Source organism: Phlebotomus argentipes, unplaced genomic scaffold (assembly GCF_947086385.1).
Source record: "Phlebotomus argentipes unplaced genomic scaffold, Phlebotomus argentipes genome assembly contig_5, whole genome shotgun sequence".
Classification (NCBI taxonomy): domain Eukaryota; kingdom Metazoa; phylum Arthropoda; class Insecta; order Diptera; family Psychodidae; genus Phlebotomus; species Phlebotomus argentipes.
This window is the reverse complement of record NW_026776165.1, coordinates 9,425,950-9,440,402: the sequence shown is the minus strand read 5'-3', so window position 1 is coordinate 9,440,402 and position 14,453 is coordinate 9,425,950. Positions and strand designations below refer to the sequence as shown.

The 14,453-nt window shown below is 39.9% G+C and overlaps 1 protein-coding gene across 2 annotated transcripts in view; it reads right to left on the bottom strand.

Moving 5' to 3' along the window:
* Positions 1 to 426: 426 nt before the first annotated feature.
* The window catches only part of LOC132255655 (uncharacterized), a 21,335-nt gene continuing 7,308 nt past the window's right edge, over positions 427 to 14,453 (bottom strand). The window contains exons 2-6 of one of the 2 annotated variants that reach the window (XM_059751765.1): positions 5,362 to 5,724; positions 4,639 to 4,747; positions 4,254 to 4,438; positions 1,670 to 1,747; positions 427 to 1,554 (exon numbers count right to left, since the gene is read on the bottom strand). In XM_059751765.1, the coding sequence (XP_059607748.1) occupies positions 1,478 to 1,554; positions 1,670 to 1,747; positions 4,254 to 4,438; positions 4,639 to 4,747; positions 5,362 to 5,724 (812 nt within the window). In that variant the 3' untranslated portion in view covers positions 427 to 1,477. The remainder of the gene's footprint in view (positions 1,555 to 1,669; positions 1,748 to 4,253; positions 4,439 to 4,638; positions 4,748 to 5,361; positions 5,725 to 14,453) is intronic. The other variant, XM_059751766.1, reaches the window with a different exon arrangement.

Sequence of the window (14,453 nt, the reverse complement as noted above, 5' to 3'; positions counted from 1 at the left end):
AAAATCAATTGCGTCCCCCACACCAACGTTGATGCCCTCTAGTGGCCATATGTGGAGAAAATAATCGAATATTTAGCCGAGAATATTGCATTTTTGATTATATTGCAGTAACTCGATGGAAAATAATCATTTTCTTATTAGATTTATTTAAATTATTTATTTCTTACATTCAAAGTACAAATAAATATTTGATTGAGACCATTATGATTCCTTGGATTCCTCAATAATCGACTAGTGATTTTCCCCTTGGTAATTTCTATTAAATAATAATATGCTTACCTTGTCACTCAGGTTGTCTCTCTCTCTCTCTTTCTCTGTAATGTTCTGCATAATTTCCAATGCTGCTTCATGTGCAATTGCGACTCGATCATGTGTTAAAGCCATACGGAAATCGGATGTGAATTCATCAGGCGACCAGTAAAATAGTGCAGTGATTTTCTTTATTGAAACTTACAGAAATTAATTTACACATTAATGACTTTGTACATAAACATAGTGGCGCGAAATCTGTTTGGTTTCTGTGTGAATTTATTGGGCACGTATGTGTGTGTGGAAAGTTAATATTTTCAGCACTTCTCGCCCTCTTTGGCATGGGGTGTTTTTGCTACAGCTTCCCTGACTGCAAGGCTGCATCATTTCGCTTTGGGGGTGGTTTGGGCGCGTCTCTCTCTCTCTCGGTGGTGTGAATAAAAGTCCAGCTAATTAAATCGCCTGAATAGTCTCCAACACTTGCACAAGAAATATTTAATTACATCAGCCTTGCACTCGCTGCAGCGACTTGTGGTCATTAGCTCCCCTCTTTCTCTCTGGGCCATGAGCATTTTTCCAATACAAACACTATGTATTTACACATTAATTCACTACAATCCTCTTTGCTTCATTAGAGTTAATGATTTACACTTTTTCCACCCTCTCTCTCTCTCTCTCTCTCTCTCTTGCCTCCTGTGCAATTTATACTTTCACCGTGACTACAGCAGAGCTTGCCAGTGTCTAGTGGAAAGGGGGTGTGATTGTGCCCAACCCCCCATGAAGATATTGACTCTCGACATACACTCAAAATGATGCCAGAAGCTTGAGGTTTGCGCGGAAGTTTGCAGCCCGAAATCCTCTTAAGTGCTAATATATTGCACTCTACATGCAGTGACACTGCTGCTCAATATTTATAGCATGTACTTTTGGGGGTGGGAAATTGTTGTGCCAAGTAATAAATAATGGATCAATTGTGGAGAAGAGAGAGACTCCTAAATGTGCATTATTAAGTGGAGTTTGAAGTCATCAAATAAATTAAGCAATTGTAAAAAGCATTCTATAAGCTTGAATAAATGGCAAGATTTACCCCAGGATGAAGCGAGAAAGAGAGAGAGAGAGAGAGAGAGAGATCTTCTCTCAGTTAGTATGATAAGGCATTGAACTAATACAATCATTTATAAAATGTCTCCCAACCCTTTTTCTTTGGTGGCTGACGCCCAGACATCAATTACGTCCAGTGCAGAAGAAGTGCCAGCAATGGAAGGACTCCAGCAAGGATGCTCGCGCCATTCATCGATCCACTGCCTGTGTTGAGAGTTGAGGAGGGAAATTGAGGTGAGACAGGTGGGTAAAAAAGAGTGTTGGTATTCAGTGTGAATCCACAATGATTAGTGCAGAGATGATGGAGGAGCTTTCTTACCATGAGCAACTTTTAAGCGGAACATAGCAGTTGTATCCTCATCCAGAGGCATTGCTGTTGGCACAAAAGTTAGTCTGTCTGGAATGTGAATGATGTTAGTGGGAGGCGGGCATTTTCACACACACACACACACACCATAGCAAACATGAATCGTGAGGATTTTCCACTGTAAACGCTTCGGACCCACTGAAAATCACGGCTCTTTCCGGGCAAGTATGATGGAATGCAGGGAAAAAGAGAGCGACAGATTGACAAGGCAAAAACAAGGGGGAGATAGTATGCTTTGAATCTGTACAAACACTTCCGAACGTCTTTTCATAGGTATTTTCCATCACTTTTTAGACCTTTTCAACCATTTCTCACACTCATATTTGACATTTTCTAGTTTTTCCTTCGGAAAATGCTTTAGAAAAATTCTAACCAAATTGTGAGGTCATGAATTTGACCAAAAAAAACCCTTCTTGAACTAATTTAATTCTTTTTAAGCTTGAAAAATGAATAAATTTAACGAATATCTCAATTATTCTAAGAATGAGACTAAGAAAGTAGTCATTCTTCTATATTCAAATGACATTTTTGAGGTTATGAGTGACTTTTAAGGATTTTTCACACTAAATATAATGTTTTTCAACAAACAAAATTCCTCAATTGCACCTAGAAGTAGAGAAATACTCCCAGTTTAAGTTTAAACACAATTTTATCTGTTTTAAATCAATAACATAACCTATAAAAGCAATAAAATCTATTTTCCTATGCAAAAAAAACTTTTAAAAATGCCTAAATTTGTTGTAAAATTTGCAACTTGCATAATATCCTCCCCTTGGGTGAGAAATCCTTTATACACAGCATGAAAATGTCCCTGAAGCGCTTAAAACCTGCCAAAAGCACTACAAATGGACGCTGAATAGCGCGAGAATCATTAATTTTCTACCCTGCATTTTTCCACTTAATTGAAGTGAAGAGACTTTGCCGCGATGCTCGTGGAATTTTCAATTTGAAGGAATTTTATAACAAAAAAAAATCCAATTAACAATTATTCCTGAGCGAAGAATGGTAGACACAAAAATAAAAAAAAATAGAGACGAAAAGAGTTACAAAGTAAAGTAATTTTCTGTTGCGCTGAATATTATTACGAAAAAAAAAGTCTAAATCTGAATAATTTTATAATCTACACCGCCGACATTCCTTTCCGTATTCCAGCCACACACTCGCGCCATTGAAATGCAATTTGAGTCAATTCCACAGGAATTCCTGAGCTAGATTGCTGCTCTTCTCACATTGCACTGCATCCGTCCACTCACGTTAAATTATATTTTTCACAATATTCGTTGCATCTGTGGTAGGATTTTAATTGCAAAAATTCCGCCTGCAGATGCAATTTAATGCTGGCCAGACTGTCTTCCTTCCAGCTCACATTTTTCATCCCATTTTATTTTTTTTTTATTTTTTCCTATCACCTCATGAATTCAATTCCTCCTCAAGCTAAGCTCTCTCGCGTCAGCATTGATGGATGGGGGGGGGGCGTAAGGAAGTATAATATCAAAGAGAGACACATGAGTGTGGGTAGCCTTTCAGTTTGCTCATAATGCTCTCAAAACCATAGCAGTATTATTCAAAATAGGATTATTGCTTTGCGCGGAGCAACAACTGACTATATCGCTCAAGTGACAACAGGCAAATGGACGGATTAGTTTGTTTGTCTGTGACTCCGCCATCCTTGCGAAATGCAAACTCCAGCTGGCGGGTGATAAACTATCGAAACAGCTACAAAATCCACACTCATCAGCAACCCCCCGACAAAGTGATGGATAAATTTTGGATACACTCACATATGTGTTTTCTCTCAATTTATATTACAATCCCACTCGTCGGTGGGCTGGATTATTTGCTGCCAAATACTAAACTAAAATATAGCACTCAGAGGCGAATAACTTTTGCGAGAAATCTCACTCAGAGATGGAATATTCTTAAGAGCGAATGCAGACTTGCGGGTGATCCACGAGAGGTTAAGCGAGAGCGCGAGTGAGTATGGCTGCTGGTTGAATCGCTAAAACGTTACTGATCCCTCGATATATCGAAGATTCGACCTATATTTATGAAGTTTCCGACGACAGCGCCCTCTGCAATTGATGTCTTGATATTCAAAGGCTTTCTATAGCAATAATATAAAAGAAAACACATCACAGAGAGTTCAATGACTCTCTTGAAAGCCTTTTTTCGCACTTATAAATTCAATTTTGGTTCCTTTTCTGACATAAATTGCCTTGCACATATCCAATTGTCCGCCCCTGATGTATGTATATCTTGTCTTTGCCACAATATTGCCCCATTTTCACATAACACGCTCTCGAGAGCGACACCCAACCCGGCCTCAGTAAACACGCATCCCTGGAACGGAAGGAGGATAAAGAGCTTTCAAACTACAAATCTCCGGCAATTTCTGATGCCCATTTCAATTGATTTCAGCCTCCAGAGCACGAAGTGATGCGGCGTCAAGTGGAAAATCCCGGAAAACGCATGAGGATTAGTCTTTTATGGTGTGTAAAAGGGCTTCGATTGAAATGACGTACAAAATGGAACTCACCATAGAAGATTGACTCCTTCTTGCGCGAGTAATTTGTGCCGGGAATCGTGAGAATGCACTTGATTGTCGTGGGTGAATCCATCTTCTCGCGTGGCACGCGTGCATTCACGATCACTTCAAAGTGTCCATCGTCGTCGGGTTTGGAGCGATTTCCCACCTGATTGCCAACCGCCTTGTCGTTCAAGCTGAAAGTGGTTTTTGATGTATTTTAATTAGTGCAATTAGAGGAGAAGAAGTACTTTCCCGGCAACACTCGAGTTTTAATTAAAATCTCCCCCTTTGATAGTGTGGCGGGAAAGTTTGTATCCCATGAATTTCGGTGGTGAAATAGATTTTCCCGGGAATTTTCAGAGATTCTCCGTGTGATCTTTCAGCGGACACTTACAGTAGCACAAGCTTTGGCTCAGGATAAATCCCTGAAGTGCTGCAGATGATGTCCACTGTCGAGTCCTCATCACAGCAGTGATGCTTCAGCTGAAAGTTTTTCTCCGGAACTGCAAGAACGAAAAGTAAATTAAACTTTTCTTCGCACACATTCTCTTACACCTGTCTTTCTCACTGCAGTGAATTTTATACGGTGCTATAATCACCATGTAAAAATTTACATTTTGGTAATAGAATTGGAACATTCCTTTAAAGTTTAAAAATTGAGCAAATAATTAAATTTTTCCAGAAAATCTAGTATTGAATTATATTCTTTTAGCACAATCAAGAGACGATTAAAATTTGTATAGAATAATAAAAATTTAAGTAGAAATCATAGAAAAAAAACAAAAAATGATTGAATGAGTTGATTTCCCCTTGTAAATTAACTTACATTTCAATATTTTCAAATTAATTTAAATATTCGATCGTTTTATCTACATATCGCCGCCAGAGGGCAGCAAAGTTGGCGTGGGGGACGCTTACATTGTCTTATTTTTCACAATATCACACTTTTTGATTTTCTGGCGTGTTCTTGGCCAGAAGAGGAGGAAATTTGAGCCCAAAAGTGAAGCTTTCCGCGTGGAAAAGCTTGAAAGGCATAAAGAAGTTCCGATTGTATTTCTCAAAGACGAAAATGGCGTTCTAAGGATTTCGAATCACAGTTAAAGCGCTGGATGCTCACCAATTATTTGCAGGTGGGCGGACTTGCGATCGGACGACTGGAAGGTCTGGACAGAACACGTGTAGTTGCCTGTGACGTTCCACGAGGGCTTCACGATGGCCAGAGCCCGGTGCTTCTGGTGACTGTCTTGCGACACTTCGTACGACGCATCGATGCGATTCTTCAGCAGCGGCAGAGCGAAAGGACCCACGCTCGGGATCCACTGGTAGACTGACTGCTCGTTGAGGAGCCACTTGAGGACGAAGCCCGTTTCCCGGTGGTTCACATCGTAGATGCAGTCCAGGACGAGAGGCTCGGCGTTGTCCTCATCCAAGATGTACGTCGAGGGAACTTTAATGTCGTGAATTGTGACGCCAAAGGCTCCTGAAAGAAGAAAAAACAGTCAAAGTCACACAAAAGTGCATGAAGAAGCTTTAAAAGCTCGCGCATTGAATTGAATTTTTTCTTTACGCCTCGATGTCGATATTCAATCTCTATTGCGCCCAGCGAAGATCGATATTTCCAATATTTATTCAGACAGTGAAAGATGGAGCGAGTGAAAGAATTTAATATCACTTTTTGGCATGAGAGAGCATGAGAATTCACGTTTGGATTTCTGTTTTGAGTTGAGTGGAGAAACTCAATAAAAATCACGGCTTGTTGAATCCCTCTTTTCAAGCCCCCCGTCCACCAACATCTCAGTCACGATGGAATTGAGCATCTCTGAAGGGTTGGCGCATCTTCACTTGAATTACATGCTACAAATTTAATTAAAGTTCCTCCCCAAATGGGGAGAAAAGCCCCACTCAAGCTCACTGGACTTGGCCCATTATTATATACTTTCTGGAAGAAGTGCGCCGGCAGAATTGATTGCGAAAGGTGAATGTTGCAAAGTTATACGAATGGAAATGCCCATTGGAGAATATGGGTGAAATTCGGTTCGTCAAAAACTTGAATATATGGGGGAAGCTTTTCCACTCCAGGGACTCTATCGCTTGGGGGTTGCGCGCGTCCTCAATGAAAAGAGGGGCGCACACACACAAAAGGGGATTTATCTTCAGCTCGACTGAGCACATCTTCAACCCCTTCTTTCAAACTTGCAGAAAAGCCACCCAACCGCCGCATTTTCAACTTCCGCCGCTGTCGCCGTGCACTTGCCGAAAAAAGCGAGGGCAGCAGCCAAGAAAGCGACTCGGTCGCCATGTAATTCCTGCCTCGGTGGCCACCCTCGTCTCTCTCACCCCATAAATCCCCGTCGTCTCCCATTCACTCTGCTTGTAACTCGGAAATTTTTACATCCGATTTCCCAGCATGTCTCCCAGCATCCCAGCACCGTTCGCAGGGGGTGTGCGGGGGGCCATCGCAGTGGCACAAAGAGATTGAGCCATGCGGGGGTGAGTTCGTCGGTAGCGAAGGGGTGAGAAATCAACAATTCACATGATATGAGAATGATGGTTTGAATTTCTGCGTGATCTGGGTGGTGAGAAGGATTTAACACCATAAATTCCGGAGTTGGAATGGATCTAGATTCTAGATGAGAGATTTCACTATCACAGAAATTAACACAATTCGCAATGCAATCAATATCACTCGTAAGAATGACAAATCAAGCTTTGTTTGAAGCCTAGAAGAACAGATTCATTTTGTGTCAATTCCCACTAAGATTGAGAGGGATGTCAAATATGTGTTATAGTAGCTTAAAATAGTTTTTTATATTCTCAATAACACATGTAAGGGTTAAAATGTCGATTGTGTTACAAGTTTTATCATATTAAAGTGTTAAAAAGAGATTTGCAATCATGTTAACATGTGTTAAACCAATTTGCACCACTGAATGTGTTACTTTAACACCTTAAATTCGTAATTTAATCCAAAAAATCTATTTTTCTTAATAGAATAATTGTTAGAATGTATATATGATAATTCATTTGTATCTAGAATAGTTCCCAATTCCCCTTCTTCAATTCCACCAGTGAGATATAACACATATGAATTGGCATCGCCGAAGAAGTTGCACGTGTAAATGGCGAAATGTGAGGAAGAGAAGCCGTAATCCTCATGTTCCGGGATGGGGTGTAAATTGGGGCGACGTCCCCGGGAGTGAATGATTGAATTACCGTTGGAACAATGAGCCAGTTAACACAGAATAATTGTGTTTCGCATTCATCGTGTCGAAATTACACCCGTTGAGCTGGGGGGTTGGTATTAAATTAAAATGCCAGAGTGCGATTGGGGTTGAGGCGTCGGATCACGTTGAAATGCCGCATTAGTTTTCGCATACTTGATGCCCTCAAATTCCCCATGCTTTGACTAAAGTGACGATGGTGAACTTGATCTCATATTAAATCGAATTAATTGCTTAATTAAATTTCACCCTCAAATTGGTTGTTGAGGAGAGAAAGCCAAAGACGGCGTGGGAGTGGGTGGAAAGTTTTGCGATGCCGCACGGCACTTTGGCAAAACTCATTGGGTTTCACAACCCAAAAGAAACATACAATGTGGAAAAAGCTCTTAAATACTGAAATGGTCTCTCCAAACACTTGTTTTGCAACTTTCGTCACACAATCTCCCACTGGTGGTTGAACTTGAGACACTGAGAGGAAGTGCTGTTGGTTTGAAAATGAGAACAAACAAATCCCAGTAAAAATCGCCACAGTCCGATAAGTCCTCCGGATTTTTGTCGGACTGTCCAGTGTCTTTCCTCACCTCTTAAATTTATATAAGAGACTTTTATAGAACTACGCTCAATGGATTTTCACCTGATTTTTTCTGTGGGAATCCGAGGGAAACATTCGTCAAACTTCTAGCAAGGACGGAAAGGACAGAAAACAACAGATTTTCAATTAATTTTTCATCAATATATTCATGGACATTATTATTATTTTCATGGACACGTCCGGTGTTTGTCCGATTTCTGAAATAATGAATTTTTCCATGGAGTTTCTTGGAGAATTCTGAAGGATGTTAGGATCCTTTTCCTCTCAGTGCACAGCACAGAATCTGTTCAACACACACACTCCCCCGGTTACAGCTATATTATTAAATTTTGGACTTTTCCCCCATCATGCAGCACATGTAGAAAGTTAACAAACATGCCAACACAAAAGCATTTAGCTTTTATTTCAAACGAGACTTTTCCGCTCTGGATTTTTCAGCACTGTGGGCGATGGGAGGACCGTATAATGTGTGTGAAATGTCATACAATATGAAAGAACATGCATTAGGGGGTGGCAAAGGAAACCATCTTGTATTCCTTTGATGCCCCACTTCCGTTGGCGAAGATGGAATCCTGCGGGGTTTTTCTTTGATTTCACCCCTCCCGCTTCAATGATTTTCACCCATATACAACGCATTGATATGTATGTATATGCTTGTGTATCCACGCGAAATGTGAGTGTGAAGATTGCATGAATAATTACACAAAAATGACATATATTTACATTCAAGTGGTCGTTGGTGGAAATTTAAACATCTCGCAAATGTCTAAGTGTGCGCTAAAAGTCGGTTTTTTTTTGGGGGGAAGAAATTGAAGTTGGCAGGTGGGCGGGAAAAAAAGGTAAAAGTTGCGCCCAGAGAAAACTGTCTCTCACGCACAGTGAATTAAATAATAAAGTTCACTCACAATCCAATTTTATACGGTTTGATGCTCTCCTCTTCTCAATTCCAAGCACACCGCGCGCGCCTCACAGACTATGGCAAACAAATTCTACAACTTATTATTACTGGGTAATTTAAAAGTTTCTCCCCCACACCATTCGCCGCCCTTAATATCCATAATGTCATTTGGATGAGATGCAAAAGATCCTCAAGGGCCGCAGAGAGAGAGAGACACTCTCGAGGCGTGCTTCAAGGGGGAGATAATACAGCCCAGAAGTGGTGTACACCTCAACAAGAAGTACTTAAGAAGTGAAAGTGTTGAAAAATCCACAATATTCATTTCCTGAATGCTTTTTACTCTGACAAATCATCAGAATTCTTTGGATTTCCTTCGATTTTCATGCAGAAACAAACGTAATAATCTTTTTTCTAGGTTATGTAACGTTTTAAAAAATACCCCAAAAAAAAGTGGTCCAAAGTCGATTCTTGCAGAAATATCGGATGGAAACTTAAGAAATTCATTATAATTTGAGAATGAAGGTGGAAAAAAATGACAAATTTCATGTTCTAGAAGTGTTTGGAAGTTATGTACAAATTTAAGGCATATTATCCCCTCCTTGGCGTCCTCCACAGCCTCCTGTTTGTGTGTTGGGTGAAAAGTTACAATGGAGTGTGTGCTTTAAACATTTTCTTCTTTTTTTTCCTCCTCTCCAGCTTCCTCCGGGGTTTTGGGTGTGAAGTTCCCCCCCCCCCTCGAGTGGGCGGGAAAGCGCGTGTGAGGAACAATTTCTCAGGCTTGTGCGTCTCTGGCAGTGTCTCTCGTTGCTTTTTTATTATCATGACTCTAAATTAACTACAGCGACAGTAAATTACCCAGAAACCCCATTTGCAGGCGCGTCTAGAGCCACTGTGCGACTCCTGAGCGCCAAGCGGATGGTGAAAAACCTCCCAGGAATGCCATCATAAATCATAATTTTTGTACAACACTAACCCAGTTATTTGCGCCCCATGAAAACACATCAAGTTGCGAAAGAAACTAATTCACAGTCCATAGAAAGCGGCGTCTTGGGCCGCAAAGTCAGGTGAGAGATACATATATTGATTGACAAAAGGTTCCATTCACAACGACAAATTCAATCAATTACTTGTCTCTCTATTCAATCATTCTGCGATTTTCGGTGATTACTGACGTGGGGATCATGAAAGTTTTCCCTCTGCCAGCAGAGCATTAGTAATTCCATCTGGGAATATAGTCTGACACTTAATTAAGTTATGAAAGCAATTCTGACCATTCACTCTTCCCAAAACTCCTCAAAAGATGGTTTAAATACTGGAAATAACAGGAAAGTTTTGAGGGTGAATTTCTGCAGGAGTTTCACTTACATATAAGTATATAGTTTTAATTTGAGAGTCAAGAATTTAACTAAATTCATCCCCAGGCAAAGTTGATAATTCACAATATTGGGTGTGTTTTAATAGTTTATCTTGCTAGTGAATAAATATAACATGCCTTGATAAGAGCTATAATTTGTCTGCATTTAGCGAAATAGAGAGATTTGCATCGCTTGCGAGGCAATTAATTTAGCGTGAAATTATTTTATCATAGGATAAAATGGAGCAGATTTAGTCAATGTGTGTTATATATTAAACTTCTAAAGGATGAGAAATTAAAGTCATGAAATCTGTTAAATAATTTCCAGTAATTTCCTGAGAATTTCTTGGACAGTTTATTTGAATCCGCGTGAAGAAGGAATATATCTCATCAATTAATACGGAGATCTCTTTGGCAAGATGCACAAAAATTAATGGCCAAACACGAGAAACTTCTCGAAAGTTAGGAAGCATCAAAAGAATCATTTACAATTCAATTTCATCTCGTCGGTTGTGTTGTGAATTTTTCATCTTGGGTTGAACCAGAGCAATTTCTGGAAAATGAGTGCTTGAGATGAAAATTCACCTGGGGAAATGTTTTCAGCGTAAAATGCAATTCCTATTTCAACGAAAAAGGAGAGATGCCACACAGTGAGAGAGAGGAAAAAAGGTGCAGGGAACAGTTGGAAGAAAAGGATGTGTTTTTCCTTCTTCTTCACATCGAGATGCGAAGAGAGAAAAAACTCTGCGAGGCTCATTTAATGGCATGACAATCGATTTTTGTGCCAGTGTACAAGATGAAATATTAAAAGAATATCTTGTGGGAGTTTTCGGAACATTTCCCACCGTGGTAAACTCATTTCCGTCTCTCCCATCTCAGTTACATATTTTCACAGGGGAATTATCCAATTATGCAAATTTAAATACGCGCTGAAATGTACAGAAGTTTGTTTCCTTTTTTTCCTTTTCATACCATCTCCGGCTTCTCCACCCCCCATCCTGGGCGCTTCCGGGCGAGACTTCGGGGCGGGCGGGGGTGAAAAAGTCTGGCAAGGATGCGAAGGAGGAATCGTTGAATTTTTATTATCTCACCGTATCTCACTTTGCTCTCCTTCGCGTGCGCCCATGACGGACGGACGCGCGCGGAGGAGGAGAGAATAGAAGATTCAAATGCGAAATTCCTTTATGCAAATTTTTCCCTCCTCCAAACTATCCTGCATGCGGCAAAACTTCCATCTCACTTGAGAATCCCAGAAACATCGCACCCTTCGGCCTGCCCTCCCCCCTCTGTTTCCCATCAGATTGACGCCGAGAGATTCCGACACGGTTGCCGTGGAGTGACTCAGAAGGATTCACCGGCAGAGATATTCAATTCCAAAGCGCCATTGGCTATTTGGTTTATGGAAGATGGCAAAATTGAAATCAGGTTGAGTTTCATGAGGTCAATAGCTTTGGGGTGCTTGTCATTCAGACATATACTGGGAAGAAAGCTCGAGTGTTGCTTGTTTTCCATTGAATATATAAAAATCACCGCACCAATAATTTAGACTTGGCAGTCCCTAAACTTCCAGCTCTTCACTCAAAAGGCTCCGTAATGACTCTTGAGAAAGACCCACTTGGCAAATTTTGAGGGTTTTATAATGACATTGGACACCCAAACCCAGTAAAACCCTGTAATTATGGAATCTCAATGAATTCCTGTCGGACATTTCCATAATGTCCTGCTGGACTGTCTATGGAAAATCCAATAAAGTGTCCACAGTGGAAAACAGTGGATTTTTTTAGAACAAATTATCAAAGATGGAATCTTAGAGGATTTTTCCTTTGGGACTTCCGATAAAATTCTGCAGGACGCCTCTAGTGATTGTCCAGCCTTTTGGGAAGAGTGATTCAGCCTTAAAAATTCCTTAAAGATTCCTACAGAGTCGCTTCGACGTTTGCCCGATTTTAAGAGATGACGGATTTTGTCCACAGATTTTTCGGTGGACAGTAGATTGTATGATTTTTACTGGGAAATGCTTCAATTGTCTTCAACCCCATCTTGTTAGAACTGTAAGATGAAACTCAACATGGCATTTAAAGCAAATCAAACTAAATTTCTTATGATAAACTGATCGTGAATTGTTATATTCAAGAGTGTTTCACTATAATAGAATTTAATGTGTATTTTTCCTATGTTTTACGTTTATTATTATTGTCAAAAAGTTTTCCCCCCTTTTTCTGTTGTCATTTGGCAACAGACAGAAAGAGAGAAAAACACACATTTGCCAGGGAAGAATTTTTCACAAAAAAAACCATTCACAAACACTCTCAATGGTAATGGCAAGATAATCTCCGGGGAAATGGTGGAATTTCCAGAGTGTGTTGTCTCCAAAATAGTTGTCTATCGATTCTGTGCTTGAGGAAATTCATTAGCCATTCAGTGAAATTGCAAAACACTTTGTTTGAATCACCCTCGACTGGCACAATTATCTATCATTGTCACAATTGACACAGAATGGCGCGTGTTGAGAGTTCATGACTTGAAACAGGGCTTTTCAACTGAACTTTTCCCAGCCCTGTCAGACTCTTAATCAAGCAATTATATACCTTTCGAAATTACATGGTAATTCATTAGAATCATTCAATGGATTTTTCTCTCACCCTTCGAGCCTGAGGTTATTAAAAAGTATTGATTTCTCATTATACACCAAATAATTACACAATTTAACCGTCCATGTGGCGGCAAAGTGTTCTGGACTGAGAAAATCAATACAGAGAGAAATTCTCATTAGGCTGTATCGTAAATATTACAGAATGTGTCCCTTATCTGGGGGGTTGAGAGAAACAAATAGGCCTCTTGGAAAATTTACAGGCCGAGCGTGGTAGTGGTTTGGGGGAAAAGATGGTGAAAAGGCATAAAAATCAAATTTTATAGTTGTTCGATAAAATTGAGAAAGTTATGATGGGAGCATTTTCCTATACACAACTTGCCATATTCAGCACGTGAAGGAGAGGAGGAAAAGTGTTGTATGTCTTTTTTTTTGTTCTGTCTTTTTCAGCATGAAACAACCAATCAGAGTTTTTCTGCATTTCAACTTTAACTGCCTTCTATCCGCTACTTTATGTTGGTCCATCATAGTTTTCAGGTTTCTGAGTTTTTAGCGCATGAATCCCCGCAAATTGACTTCAAATGCATCCGCGCGCTATCATTTATTCTCAATAAAAAGCCACCCACAATTTGCATGCCAACTGCAAATCACTTGCCAGAAAGTGAGAGAGAGAGAGAGAGAGAGATTTCAGTCATTTGTATCGGCAATTGATGCAGCTCCACTTTGGCTTCAACAAGAGGTCACACAGTGCTGGAAAATCAATCCTCTGCACAAATGGCGGTCTTTTTGTGGAAATCTATTCAAGTGTGAAACGGACGATATGCGACGCATGGTGATTTCCATGCACAAGCCATTCAAGGGTCATTCTTGTGGCGTTAAATTTAATGATGCGGTCGAGGGACTATAGTCCAAACTCACAGCATTGATCAAGTGCCTCCGCGGCGGTTATTTTTCATCCCATCCGGATGTTGTGACTCACATGGCCCGGAGTGCAGCAAAATTGTATCAATTCCACGATTTCGATGAATTTTCATCATCATACAGAGTGAGTAATCAAACAGCACAAATGCTTATATTGTTTCACCAGATTTGACAGTATGAGAAAAGCCCACAGCAAACATTTGCCATATTGAACTCACGAGCACAATTATGATTAGATAAATGGAGTAATTTACTTCCATGGGCATAATTGATATTTAAAACCATCACCGAAATTGATTGTTTGGTGAAATATCACGCGCAATCGAGTGAGTGATTTGCTTAGCGAAATTAAAACAGCATGAATGAATTTTGCACAAAATGAGTTTCAAATTTATATTTTCATTGCTTCAAAACTCCAATGCACTAACTATATATTAAATGAATATGAAGAGAATGAAGGTAGAAAACAAGAAGGAGATAATATGACACTTCCACAATTGTGAGGTTATGAATTCAGCTTTAAAAAAAAATTTAAGCCTGGAAGTGAGTAAATATGGCGAATTTCACAATGTTATCACAAAAAATTAGGTTAAATTTGCCAATTTAGAGCACAAATTGCAAAAATAACTAAAC